This window comes from Charadrius vociferus, unplaced genomic scaffold (assembly GCF_000708025.1).
Source record: "Charadrius vociferus isolate BGI_N301 unplaced genomic scaffold, ASM70802v2 scaffold494, whole genome shotgun sequence".
Lineage (NCBI taxonomy): Eukaryota > Metazoa > Chordata > Aves > Charadriiformes > Charadriidae > Charadrius > Charadrius vociferus.
Genome location: NW_009648157.1, coordinates 1171415 through 1186245, shown reverse-complemented (window position 1 = coordinate 1186245; position 14831 = coordinate 1171415). Strand labels below are relative to the sequence as shown.

At 37.3% G+C, this 14831-nt stretch overlaps 1 protein-coding gene across 1 annotated transcript in view; it reads left to right on the top strand.

Moving 5' to 3' along the window:
• Positions 1–14831, top strand: part of SYNE1 (spectrin repeat containing, nuclear envelope 1) — a 247402-nt gene that overhangs the window by 11799 nt on the left and 220772 nt on the right. The window contains exons 7-11 of the mRNA XM_009884058.1: positions 3902–3949; positions 8642–8749; positions 9542–9679; positions 10847–11011; positions 14469–14581. Of these exons, the coding sequence (XP_009882360.1) occupies positions 3902–3949; positions 8642–8749; positions 9542–9679; positions 10847–11011; positions 14469–14581 (572 nt within the window). The remainder of the gene's footprint in view (positions 1–3901; positions 3950–8641; positions 8750–9541; positions 9680–10846; positions 11012–14468; positions 14582–14831) is intronic.

Genomic DNA, 14831 nt, shown 5'->3' with positions numbered 1-14831 from the left:
AACTGTGCGAATCAGTTTATCATGAGGGGGGCTTTATAAATGCATTTTATAGCTCTCTTATAGTTTATTATGTTTCCTTTTGATGAGCAGTTCAAGTGAAAAACAAGCACAATAAGAAAACTGGGAAAGATTATCTGAGAATAAAGGAATCGGTGTTGCAGATGTTTACTAGTGGATGGAGAAAATACAACGGTGATCCTGCAGAGATTTTCCTGTTTTCAGCAGTAGGAGACAAAAAGAACACAAGCAGTTATTGTAGATAGTAGCAAACTAATAGATCCTAAAGTTCCCCAAGAGGTTTTCAAGCATAACACCAACGACATGGCAATAATTTGTTACCTGAAGCAATGCGTCACTTCTGTTTCTATCACACTGGGTTTCTGGATAAGAACAATAGCCCAAGAGATTGCTTAGGTATAGTCTTTAGGCTTTTAGGCTGAGGTAGCAGTTACAATTTAGGCACAGGTTTCTTTCTATTGTGCAGTGGTGTTTGACTATTCACTCTAAGGAATTGTTTTTAGTCATGTGGGGTTTTTTCTTGGTTTGGTTTTTTTTTTTTTTCTGTTTTGTGTATGCTCTAGTGCATTGGCTTTGCACTAGAATGGCTATACTCAGTGATGCCAAGTGATCGTGACTCACTTCCTAATCCTGATCACTTGCTTTCTTCATGGCAAGCACAGGAAACACTGCTGAGACAATCTGCTCAGCCCCAGCAAGAGAGAAGGAGGAAGCACTTATTATCTGTGTTTCCTTGCATTCCCTACAGAGCTATAGAAGAACTTTGAAAGGAGTCTCCTTCCTTATGCCTATGTGTGGCTGAGGCAGCTGTAGCTTTGCTCTCTGATTCCAGTGCCTGAGCACTGGAATTTTTCATTGTCCTTGCTGCAATGTTGGTCTGAGGACATGCCTGTGCCACAGCATCCCACTGAGCAATGAGGCTGCTGAAGCAGAGGGAGTGAGCACTGAAGCCTCATGCTGTGCCCTGTGGCAGCCTAAGGCAGTCCTGTCATCTCCATACCATGGCACACGATGCAGTTTCTGCTGCCAACAGCCTCGGCCAGGTCTGATGCCTGTGCTGGGGCTGCATTTTGAGGAATAGCCTCACCACCTTCTCCTGAGCTTTATGCAGAGATGATGCAGGAGAATGCAGGGCTCAGCCACTCCGTGCTCTGCCTGCTTCTGGCTGTACCCACACAGACAACAGCACATGAACTGTGAAAGGGAAACTACCGAGTTGCCTCCAGAATTCCTAATGAATCACTAGGAAGTGAAACAACAGAAATTCATCAGTTTGACGTGCTTAGCTGAAGACAACTTCCTCTTCCTAGATATCGCGAAGATATTGCAGTAGCAATCCAGGTGAATTTTGGTAGAACTGCTGGTCACCTGCATGTCACACTGCAGAAATCGGTAACTCCCAGATTTAAGAAGAAAGTAAGAGTTTGACATCACACTAATTTTCTAATGTCATCATTCCTTGTTTCCCTGAGGAAGAACTATATTCCTTCTCACACCCCTGATGGAGTTCCTGGCAGTTCAAGACAAACTCCACTTCCCCAGTGGAGTCTCCAGTCAGGAATAGAGATGGGGCCCTCAATTTTTTTCTGGCTTAAATTCTGCTAATACATCTCTGGAGAAATTCTCTTCCTTGTCAGGCACCTGTGTCCAGTCTATACCTTACTTCCTTGTGCTGTCCACCATAACTTCCAATTCCCTCGCCTACGGTCACGGTACAAAATGATGACCAGGTGGCATGTGATAGGTTGATGGGAAAAAGTTCTGGATGGATCCGGGCCAGTAAGCAATGCACAAAAAGTCCCGGGCCCCAGGTAGTCACTGGTCCTGAAGCAGTGGAATGCATAGAAAAAACAGCACAATGCTTTCATCTGCTTGGGACTGGATAGATATAAAGTCTCAAATGGCTAAACTTCTGGCACACTTTGGTCTTTTACTATTATAAACTTTTGTATTTCTGTCATATATCACAGAAGCTTATCTTGCATGAAGCTGATTTACTTATGACTTATCAGGGAGAATCTGTCAACAGATAATCAAATTTTTTATACTCAGAACTTGCATTTCAAGATACTTGATCTGTTTGCAAGAAAATCATAATGATAGATTTGGCAGACTTCATATACAAATTCCAACAAAAGTTGGGACCTTAGTTTACACAGTTCTGGAGGGGAGGGGAAAGAAGCCATGAGTTAATGCAGTTACTCCGGTTAACTACAGGATACCTAGATGAAACAAGATACCCAGAAAATCATTGGCAAAATAAGAGTGTCATTCATCTTACATGATACATATGAGAGATTCTAGTGCTGAAAATCCAACAATGCAGTTAAAAAATATACAGACATAAGTATTGTGTTCCATATTTATACAGTATTTGAAGGGAAAATTGAAAAAAAAAAAATCTCAGTCAAATGTTTTGTAATCAAGTGTCTTGTGGAGTTGTTTTTCACCAACTGCTTTTAACCCAAATTCTTAATTGCATATGGGTTGGTGACAATTAGGCGAAAGATCATTTAAATCACCAGGTTAAGTAAGGCTGTCACTACAGCAGATCCAAATTGATAGTGTTGCCAGCAGGTTAAGGGATGTTGCTGACTGGTGAGGACACACTTGGAACACTGTGTCCAGCTCTGGGGTCCTCAGTACAGGAGATCTGGACATATTGGAGAGAGTCCAATGAAGGGCCACAAGGATGATGAAGGGACTGGAGCATCTCTCCTATGAGGAGAGGCTGAGAAAGCTGGGGCTGCTCAGGCCGGACAAGGGAAGGCTCAGAGGGATCTTGTCAATATATGTAAATACCTGAAGGGAGGGTACAGAGAGAATGGAGCCGGGCTCTTTTCAGCAGTGCCCAGGGACTGCACCAGAGGCAACTGAAACACAGGAGGTTCCCTCTGAACACCAGAAAAAACTTTTTCACTGTGAGGGTGACTGAGCACTGGTACAAGTTTCCCAGAGAGGTGTCTCCATCCTCAGAGGTATTCAAAAGCTGTCTGGACCTGGTCCTGGGCAACTGGCTCTAGATGTCCCTGCTTGAGCAGGGGGTTTGCACTAGATGACCTCCAAAGGACCCTTTCAACCTCAACCATTCTATGATTTTGCAATTCTGTGATAATATTTAAAAGCATAGTTGATATATTTAAGATTTTTTTTAAATGAAACAGCAACAGTAGAAGAGGTCGTCTTGAAATGCAAGAGGAATGATTTTTTCTAGGTGGCGTAATACAAAAATAGAGATTTAAATACCTTTAAAAAAATAGAAAAGTGGTTTCCATTCATAAGAGCAAGAACTGTTTTCTTTAGTACTTACGGAAACATTTATGAACTTATCACTTTGCAACTTTAAGGGAAATCTTTTTTGATAGAAGTAACTGCTTGGAATCATAATATGGCAGCAGACTTCCTTGAATACACAAGCCATTTAAGTGCCTTTTTTTAATCCGTTTTTGCACCTATGGTTATTCTAATATTCACCTTGCTAAATTAATTGACTGGAAAAAATGTAAAGGAGAGAGTACTTCTTTTCTCAGTGCACAGTTGGCAGTGAATCAGATACGAGATATTTGTGTGCCTATATAATCCATTTAGATTGAAAATTCACTTATTATTTTTCAAGAAGTGTTGTCCACAAGTTCTGTTCTAGGTATGCAAACATATGCAAAACCAAACCAAACACGTAGAATCGGTTCATTTTAAAATAGCCCTTTTGAGTTTTCTCAAAACCATGTAAAAGAATCAGATGCCTTTGCGATCACCATAGGTAACAGTGCCAGTTAATATTTTATTGTTCTCTCTGGACTTTCTGCCTGCTTTGCTTTATTTTGTTTGCTTTTTTTTTTTTTTTTTTTTTCTTCTTGTTTTCCCATTTGTTTCATATTGCTAGGAACTTCAGGAAATCCCAACTTTTGTCATTTCTTTTATGAAATTTAAGGTAAGGTACATTGACTTGCTAACTTTACATTAATCTTTCCAAAAAAGCAAATAGACGAACACAATAAGTCTAAGTCTACCTTCTTACATGAGCTGATCTTAACAGCCTAATGCTTAATTTTGCAAACAATTTCACAGAGATATTATAGAAAAGCAAGTCAACTTTCCTATAATAAATCTCAGACTAAGCTTTTGGTTTTCTTAAGTAAAGGTATAAACATGAAAAAATAGGTTATAGATTGATGTTTCTACTCCTCTAATCTCATTGTAGATGGATATTTTTGTATGTGTTTAGGTTTATAGAGTAGATACTAGATTGTATATATGCTTGTGTAAGTGATGTATGTGGACTGTGTGTTGGAAGGAGAGAGCATTCATGTGTAATTGCATGATATGCACTGCTCCTTTTCTCACTTAAACTATGATGCTTTTAAAAACATACCTTTTTAATCATCTTGGACATTTAGTTACTTATAATTATCTAGTATTAATGAGAGAAGTTCAGGAATCTAACATGGACTACTTGAAATGAATGTTCAGAGGTGAAAATGGAAGACTGCGGAAGTGAATATATTATGAAACAAATAACAGGCATCACTGCAGTCAGTCAATAGTGTTTATAGTTTGACCTGATCCAATTTATTATCTTGGTGCCACACTTCTTTTTTTTTTTTTTTGGGTGGGGGGTGGTATGGTGTGGTGCTGTTTTTTTTTTTAATATATAAGTAGTAAGTTATTTTCAAATAAGTATGATCAAGGGTTCACCTCACATTGTGTATATGTAACTAGTGATGTGTGTTGAAGTGCAGATTAATATTGATAGCAGAATTATTCCCATCTTCTCAATGTGTTCAAGTAAGTTTAGGCAGCTTTAACGGGACTTGTGCATTTTTAGTCTTACATGGTCCCAGTGCATTGCTACTTAAACTAGTGAAGATTTGAAGTGGTAAAAGCTCTGTCAATTTCTTTATCTTGGTATAAATTTAACTATAGAGGAAGCACTCTCCTTCAAAGTGTTTCTGGTATAAAGTCTTTCTCTGTGCTCTGATGAGCAAGTAATTCAGAAGATAATCCTGTCGCCTCCAATATCTTTATGCCAGCAGAGTTCCCCAATGTAAGAGGAATTTCCTGAGCAGCAACTGCAAAAATAACTTTCTGAGCTCTTCCAGTGATTTACTGTCTGCTTTTACAGATAGGCGTTAATAGCTCATCCCTGAAGATGATGCTTGGCTCAGCATTCACCATGCATCTGTGATACTGTTGTCAGTGAAAGTGTTTCACACGTATACATCCAGTAATTCATATATGTAAACCAGAGTTTTCAAAAGGAATAGCATAATTAATTGAATTCATGTATAAACATTTTTAAAGGACTTGATTTTCTCCACACATAGGCAATACAATTGTTCAACATCCCTGAAAAAAAGGTGACTTAATTTTTTTAGATTTAAAAGTTCATAATTGAAAATTCTGTCCTGCCTGCTTCTGAGAATTTGAACAGTTCACCTGGTGTATAATTACATATTAGAGAACCCAAAAAAGTACTCCTTTTACAGTCCACAATTAAATTTCTCATGAAACACAGATGTGTATTTTTAGCTCTTCAAAACCCAAAGTATTCTGTATTATGTAATTCTCAAATTAACTCTGGCATATCATTTAATAAAATAATGTTTTGACTTTGAGTCTGGGCTGAAAACTTCCTTTGTAAATTTAAATTGTACTCCATAATCATATTGGAACTCATAAACATTTTTCTCTAATTACCTTCTTTGATGTTCTTTGGTAGTTGAATGCTCCAGTTCTATTAATCTCTGAAAAAAAGTGAATATTTGTAGAATGGTGCAGGCTTTAGACAATAGTTTACATATCTGTAAGAATATCCTTTTGGTAATTTTTACTAAAATTAAGAACCACTCGGCACTAATGAAAGTTGTCTTTTAAGAGTGATAGCTCATTAAACCTGGGGGATGTTGGTGACAGGTGCCTTAGTGTCTAAGAAAACTAATCTTTCATGTCAGTTACCCGAACTGAAACTTTAAAATGCTTTTGTACCAACCAAGGACCATAGAACCAAGTTTGCAGGTGATAAGTGATGTGCTGAACTGAAAACCTGTGAAAATGTATGAATAAATAAATAAAATGCTTATTAGACATTGTTGCACAATGTCTTTAACAGCATTCATTTAGGCAGTTACTGAAACACCTAAATCTTCTGCAGTTAAAGTTAACAAATAATTGTCTAACTAAATAATTAAAAAAAAAAAGTCACAGAAGACTCAATGTCACCTGTTAATTTTATCTTTTCGCTTAATGTCAGGGAAATGGTATGTGGTTTAATAGAAGTGTGGCTGTTCCTGTGTTCTTTATCTTCAGGTACTATAGAAATGTTCTTGATCGCAGCGATATCCTATTTCAAAAAGATGTGGTCAGACCCAGTTTTAGTCGTTATTAAATTTTTAAGCTATGTTGACAGGAATCTTGCAAAATACCTATTTTGCTCACATTGCTGTATGAACAGCTGCAGCCACACAGATGCCCTTCTTGCAACCACTCACCTTAAGGAAGTGCTTCTCAGCAATAAGAACATGAGCCATAGAGGAATAAAAGCCAGTGTTTAACAAAAAATGAATTTATAGTGTGAACTAAAAGTAATATACACAACACTGTGATACACTTTTTCTATTCCGGACTTCAACAGTATCTTGCTTCAAGTTTCAGTTAGTAGGATTGTTATAGGACTTTCAATCCATTAAGATGCAGAGTTTAGTTTTGCCTTTATGGAGCTGACAGCTAAATACTAATAGAGATGTCAACAGTCTCGCTAAAGTTATGAGTTCTAATGAATGGAGTGCATTTAATATGAAAGTTCTTTTTTTGGTGACCGAATGAGTTAAGCATTCTCTCTTCTTATATTCTTCTACTCATAGGGGGGTAGTCCTGGCTTTGCTGTTTTTCTCAAAGAATCTTGGCATTATTTTTCCACACACAGAGCCAACTATCAGACTAGAAGAGTAGGAATTTTATTCTCCTTCTCTATATTTAAATGATTTGAGAAGTTGGAAGCACTAGGAGTTTTGGCTTCTTGGGACACTGTGCAGTCAAGGGAATCTCAGCATTACAAACAGCTGGAGCAGGGAAATGTCGTATGTGTCCCATACCATTTCTCAGGTCCCAGATTTTGGTGAGTGTCAGAAGACAGGAGCATGAGCTATAGTGAACTTTGTTCCAGCACAGATGCTCTAATATCATGTTAATCTTGCTGCAACTACCCAGCTAAGAATTTACCTAGTGAGTTAACAGATACCATTCCTGTGGTATTTGAACAATCTGTTGTGCAAATTCTGTCCAAGCAACTGCTGCTGGTTTTGAGTAGAGGATCAGTAAAAGAATTAGTAGAAATATATCAAAGAAGGGTTTCTTTCTTATCTGAGGATCCTATCCTTTCCACAGCTGAAATAAAGCAATAGCTCTAAACTTTTAAAATTATAAGGGAAGTTATATTTTAGATAAGTGAGGCAGCTTTCAAAGAGAGGAACCACAATTGGCTCCTTTCCCAGGTTAGGATCTTTTCTTAAAAGAAAGTGCGGGGTTTCCTAAATACAGTCAGTGGCTATTCTTTTTTATCACATCGTCCAGTTTTTCTTCTCTCATGCAATGCTTGAAACTTAATTGCTCATTTTAGGTGATTAACTAATATTATGTGGTGCATTTGTTCACTGTAATAGATGCGTTTCTGACAAATTTTACAGTAATATGGCTTCTTTGGTTTCAAAGAGTAGCTTCTGATTAACAGCCAGCATATGCGGTTCATTGGTTGGAAATCTGAGATGGACACTTGTATCCTACTTGATTAGTTTGCTCACACAGTGCACAAAAAAAAAACCCTTTCTGTTGTCTGCTAACCCTCACATATAACGTGCTCACAGACCTGAGATTTCCTGTTAGTATTTTTCTGTTCTATGCCAGGTCACTGAATTCTGCAGAGAACTTTGCAGCTTTGCAAAAGGACCAGTGCCATGACAGACTGAGTTGTTAAAGCAAAACTGTAAAACAAATATGCTGTTCTTGAAAGCCATAAAATGACATGGAAGGAAAAGAAACTGAATGCAGTCAAGTTTTCTTTATTTGTTTTCGTTTTCCTTGTTAAAACATTCTCTATCGAATTATTTTGCCAACTTCTGAACTTAGAGCTTGATGTCAAGGATTGCCCTGAAGTCACTCAGGAAATAACTTTTTTTTTTTCAGCAATAGCAGACTAGATAATGAAGTGGTGGTAAAAGATGATAAAATCCACTCCTGTCTCAGGTCAATTAACTTTTATTGAAAACTGACTCTGCAAGTATGTGGAAGACTATAATTAGCTGTTGAGGTATGTTTAAAGGACTTTGTGTTAATTTAACATCAGGTGAGAACAGCAAGTAGTATCTCTGACACTGCAGTGCCCCAAATTGTCATGATTTCATCACTGTAAGACTCATGTCTAAATGCTGAGTTTTCTTATAGTCAGGAAGTGCTTTTCTGTCAGATTGTATGAAGACAAGTGATGAGAGAATTTAGCCCAGATGTTCCGTTGACTTTCACTGCAACTAATGACTTTGACTTGCTAGAAAGATGTTAATTTCTGGACTATATCTGACACCTCTGCTAAAAGGCTGCAATGAGTTTTTTTGTGTGTGGTACTAAATCATAGAAGGAAGACAGACTGATGCTGAGAGACCTGAAAGTGTGGGCAGAACAATTTGAAAGAGACTTAGCCCGAGCACAGGTGGCAGAAACAAGCTTACAGGAGAAATACCAGGTAAGCAGTAGGGGAAATTTTATAACATATGATGTTATTGTCATCATTATGCATAGCACATACTGCAGTATTTTATGCAATCTGTACATAAGCAAGTCGGTATACCATAGTTTAAAGAAATAAGGAGACAAATTGTCTTGCCTTTTATTGGTGGAGGAATTATAATGTCAGCTCCAGCTTTGCTACGTAGAACAGTGCACAGATGGTTTGCCTAACACAGAGCTTTTTCTAGCAGTGTGAAGAAGGACTGTCCTAGTTAGAAGCGAGCATGTGTTTGTACAGTCCTTCCAGATCCTGCGTGATATAGCTCAGATGGGAGGTATGACTGAAGGCTGGATGAGGTGACAGGTGGAGAGGACAGGGCTTTGAGCTTCATTTTTAACCCCTCTCTCAAAGGTTAATATCTAAATTGGCAATATAAATTTTGGCCTAAATTTTCTCCTGAAGCTTGGGTGTTTTCTAAAAACAGCCACTGTCTGTCCCAAGTAACGTTTAATCCATTTGCTGGTTTATCTAATCAATTATCATTTCCTTTCATATAGGGTTCAGGCATCTGATAACTGAAGGAAAATACAAAAGTCCTACCTATATTTCCCCAGAATTTTCTACAGTCAATTCAAACCTTTAATAAAATGCATTTTAGTGTAAATACACATTTACTGCTACTCCTCTTTGGGAAGGATTAGGACTTCTATCAGTACAAAAATGTCATATGTTGTAGTACTCCATAAAAGTTGAAGGATTTCATTCTTTGACTCTGTGCTGCATTGATTTTATTTTCTCTTTGTGCAGTCATTTAAGCATTTCAGAGTACAATATGAGGTAAAAAGGAAACAGATTGAACTTGTAACTCAGTCATTAAGGAAAGATGGTAAATTATCACTTGATCAAGCTATGGTGAAGCAAGCATGGGACAGAGTTTCTTCCAGGGTAAGTTGAAAACTATTATTCTATACATTTTTTTATTAAATGAAGGAAGAGAATTTAAAATTATTTAGATACCCATTTGCTATTGATTTTATTAGGCATTAGAAACCTAAAGATGGGCCAGATTTCTAGCACTGTTGAATTATTTTGCATTTGTTCTGAGAACATTTACTGTGCTGTCATCTTTAGTATTGCTCAAGGACAGAATATGAACTTTAAGAAAAGGACTATACTTTGAGGTTTCCCTTTATTTGAAAGTGTGTTAACAGTGCTTAGCCAATTTCAAAACATTGTTGATTGATAAAAAGAAAAGTGTGTGCAATGCCCCTTCAAAATGCAATGTTTCAATTACTGGAATTATCTGAGAAATTCTAATATAACATTTTTAATATAACTAAAAAAAAAAATTCTGTGTAATACTTTATAAATAAATGAGGCTTCAGTGCTGTTTTGGAAATGTTTGCAATAGTGATAAATTAATATAGTATAATTATATAGTAATTTTGTAATAATTGAAGGAAAATCCCAAGTGACTTATTGTTTGTTCCAACTAAGAAGTTATTAAATCATTATTACTCAGTGTATATTAAGGGAATTTTTTAATGTCATATGTTTAACAGAGGATCTGTTTAAAAATATTCTGGAGTTTTGACATAACTTTCATTATTTTTCATTCCTGTAACTGGGATTGCCAATAAGACACGGTATTTTATTGCTATATTCTTGACACCACAGTCCTTTGAGACTCATTTGCACTTTACACATAGAAAATATGTTCAAAATAGAGACAAAAAGATTTTATTCAAAAGCACAAAATTAATTACATTGGATGGAAGAAGGTCTCACATCCCTTGCTGTGCCTATTAACTGATGAAATTCCAGATCTTTAGCTTCTCAGTTGTTCCAGTTTGTCTGTGGTCAGTTCTGTAACCCAGTTACCGTTCTGGAAAAGAAATACATGAATCAACGAATCTTTTTAGATATTTTGTTGCCTGGTATGATGTTATAATTTCAGAACTAATGTGAGGTAATATACCTAGGTTTATGTCTCAAACATACTCTGTTATGTGGGGTTTTGGTCTTACATTATAAAATCTGATTTTTCTCAAGTTATTTTTTTGTATAATTAAGCAAGGAAGGAATTTGAATCCTTTTACTTTTATTTCCTAGCTACTTGATTGGCACATACACCTTGATAAATCTCTTCCTGCACCTTTGGGTACCATAGGTGCTTGGCTCTACAGAGCAGAGACTGCTCTGAGGGAAGACATAACTGTTCAGCAAACTCACGAGGAAACAGCAAACACGATACACCGGAAGCTTGAACAACACAAGGTAGATCTCCATGCATTCGTTCAGCGCATTCTATTTCATTGATTCCAAAGCTGTAAATGATCCATGCTATACAAAGAAAGTTTATTATTTCTAGAGTCTGGGGGTGGTGTCACCTTGATAGTAGCTAAAGCTAGGTGTCTTTTAGTGGTGACTTGAACTGTGTTATCTGTGTATCTTAAAAGCAATATTCAAAATTACTTTTGAATGTTCTTGCTTCTTCTATCTAAAAGGCATCAGGTATTAGTATTTTAATTGTTCCCCTATTCCAGGATTCCTGTTGGGTAAAATTCCATAGGGAGCTCGTAAGCTGGACACCTAATAATTTCATATTGGTTGAATAATGTGAAACAGGGGAGAGAGAGCAAACATGCTTAGTGTGCTTGCTGATAGTCAGTGCAGGTGATTTGCACTGAGGGACAAATAGAATGAAGTGCATTTCCATAGCATTGTTGTGCTGTTTTGAGGTAAAACAGAACCAATTTTCTGTTCAGTAATTTTACTTTTCAGTTAAACATCTTCTAACTAACTGAACTCTGAAATTAACAGCATATTTTTCAGACACTGTCTGCTTCCAGAGTGATAAGACCTGATTGTTTCTAATTTATGCCAAGGAATGGCATGCAGAGGGGCTCTTGCTTATCCTTATTGCTATAACAGCCAAGGCAGCTCACGTTTCTATATGACCCATTGGAGGGTTGGTAGCGGAAAAGCGTAGAGGGGTCACACCTGTGGGGAGAAGTGGACAGGACAGGTGACCCAAAACTGACATCAGAGATGGGGGAGAGCATCTGTTGATCGTTTCAGTGGCCGGTCCAGAGGAACCATGACAGTTGTGTTGACAAATAGTATGAGAAGTCCCCTCTGCTGTGGTAAACAGGAAACTTTTCCAGATGAATTTAAATACCTAGGCCATTATTCTCTGCTGAGTCCAAGATCTCATTTAAAATCAAAACTGTGAGGTTTGTCTGTGTGTTTATGTAATATATATGAGAAAAATATACAGAGGAATTGTTGGTGAGAGGATAAAAGAAACTTAACCAGTAAATATGACAGAGAAAGGAAAAAGGTGGTGTAGAGAAAGGCTGCATTTGCACCAGTAAGGCTGTATTTTATATTGCTTTATTTTTTACTATTGCTACTATTTTAAAACTTGATTGTAGTTTTGTTATTTTTTGTGTTTTGGATACGGGTGGATTTTTGTTGAAAAATAATGCCATATAATGAAAAGCTGATAAGTTTCATGGTCATTTTGGAATAGCTGTGACAGACAATGGTAGTTTATCTGGAAGATCAGTTGGGTCTTCTCATTAATTTTTATTAGAACAGTGGCAACTCTTCTAACTTAAGTGGTAGCTAATGCAATTTAACTAACACAATATTAAAATTTGAGGAAGATACTATTTTCTTTCAAGCTCTAGTCTCTTGGTATGCTAAATTTCATTAGCTTTCTTGTTAACATCAAATGTTTCAGGATTCATAAGATTTGTTTAAAAAAAGCAAGTCAAACATTTTTGTGCTTATAATGTGAACAGTATAGTCCTCCTTTAGATGCATTCATAAGAAAAACAAAAGAGCGTGTCCTAAACTGTGTTTTCTTTGCATCAGAAATGCTGTGGTGAGGGATTTCTATGCCAACAAATAAACTTTGATTTAGGTTAGTCTGTGCCAGGGAAGTTTTCCCATGGGAGTGGGATGGAGAAAGCTTCAAGAGAAACATGTGTAATTGTATCTGTTCCCAGAGTTTGTTTTGTTGCTCAGATTTGCATTGATGAATCCTAATGTGCTGTTGGATGGTACCAGAAATGCATTAGTGGGGTTTATCTTCAGTCCTTGTGTCCTAGGAAGTTGTTGTTTGTTTGTTATGGTTTTGTTGAAATAACACAATCGCTTTCTCTATATCTTTGTCTCATCTGACAATGGGTTATTTTAGTGAACTTTAGCTTATGGCCATTTTGAATCTAATACAAAATGTACCAGCTTATTTGAGCAAACCTCCGTGGAATCAGGCAAGCACTTAAGTTTATTTTAGTTAATATTGCTGCCAAGATCCAGAAATTAAGGCCAATATCTATGCTTGTTGAGGGTCATTTTGCAGAGCAGGATTTCACTTCATGAGAACACTATATGAAGTTTTCGTGGGCTTCCAGTTGATGTTGGATGAAAGTACTGGGTTTTATTTTGACTTACCAATGCACGTTAGGGGCATCCCCTTTTGGCTGGCAGGGTCTCAAATGCAGCTAGCTGCAATACTTGTTCCAAATCTTTCCTTTATGGGAGAGTATGTTAGTCACAGCATACCTACCCTCAGTGGAGTTTTTGCCACGGTAAAATCAGTGCCTCACTTGCATCTGATAAAGCCTAGTTCATTTCTCTTCACAACAAGGTGTTGGCTGAAGTGGAAATCAATAGGTGGGTTGATGGGGATGGTGGGACCATTTGGAGAGCTGAGCCAGTGAATTACCATTAATTTCTGCTGTGCAAACACTGGGCATTGACTGAGGAGAAACACTGCTTCAGCACGTAGAAATAAATAGACATCTGTGATCAATACAGAAGCCTGCATTTTGTTCCCCTAGGTGAGAAAGGGGGACCTTTGCATGATTTCCTTTGCTAATAGGCTGCTGAGCACCCTGTGTCTGTATGCAGTAAAATACCCACTGTTCTGTGTCCTCTCAGCCGCCGGGGACTTGAAGTGTTATTGTTACAGTATCTCTTCAAAGACTACTGCCAGTCATTCATTTTAATATGTAATCTCCAGGAAGCCGTTTGAAGCGGTGTTGCTTAGTTACAGTTGAAATGTGCTCTGCTGTAAGGTTTTTGCTGGTACAATTCTTACCACAGGAATACAGGTCGGGTACCACATTCTGCATTCATTCGTGTAATAGGGAGAGAGCGATCCTGAAACCTTTTGTTGCTGAGAGAGTGAAAAGTTCACTGAATATTGAATATGTACTTACATAAGGAGCTATGGATCTTCTGTCTATATATAGCGGAGTAGATTAGTTGCTGAAAATTTGAATCTATACTTAATGAAGGTTAGTATCTCTTATAAAGATGTAAAGAGTAAATTTAGCAAGATTATGCTGTTGTGATGTTAGAGTATGAGCAGACTGCATTTCAGGGATTATTTAATATGGTTAAGAGTTCTTGTTTTGTTAAATCTTTATAGCGTATCTTCTGTTTTAAAATCTTCCACAATTATTATACACAGGTTTAGCAGAGCATCTTATAAGGGGGTTCCCTATGTAAATGTTCAAGTTGATGTAAATGCTTCTGTGGTATGCATAACCTTGCATGCAAATGTGAGAGCATGATCAAATAGTTAACTACATTGAGTCATCAGTGCAGGCTTAAAATTGTGCTTATTAGTTGGATAGCCTACTGTGAGCTTTCTCTCTTCCCCCCCCCCCCCCCCTTTCACCCCCCCATCTCTCTCTCTTTCTTAAAATCAAATCAGGATCTGCTGAAAAACATAGATGGTCACAAAAAGGCATTCCATGAGATCCACAGGGCCAGGTCTGTTAACGGAGTGCCTGTTCCACCTGACCAATTAGAAGATATGGCAGACAGGTAAGGCTTTTAATCTGAAATAAAAATCCTCTGTGAATGAAAGGAACCTGTTTGCTTTTTAGTCTGTTCGTGTAGAAATCACGGTCTAATTATGCTTCTCAGTGGCAAGCATGAAAAAATTGGAAAGAAGAACCTCCTAGAATACGCATAAAAATATACCAAAAAAGCCTGATACTTTAAAGATTGGTGAGAATCAAAATAAGCTATGGGTTTTGGAAGGGAATACTTTTTTACATTGATCCTGTTATTA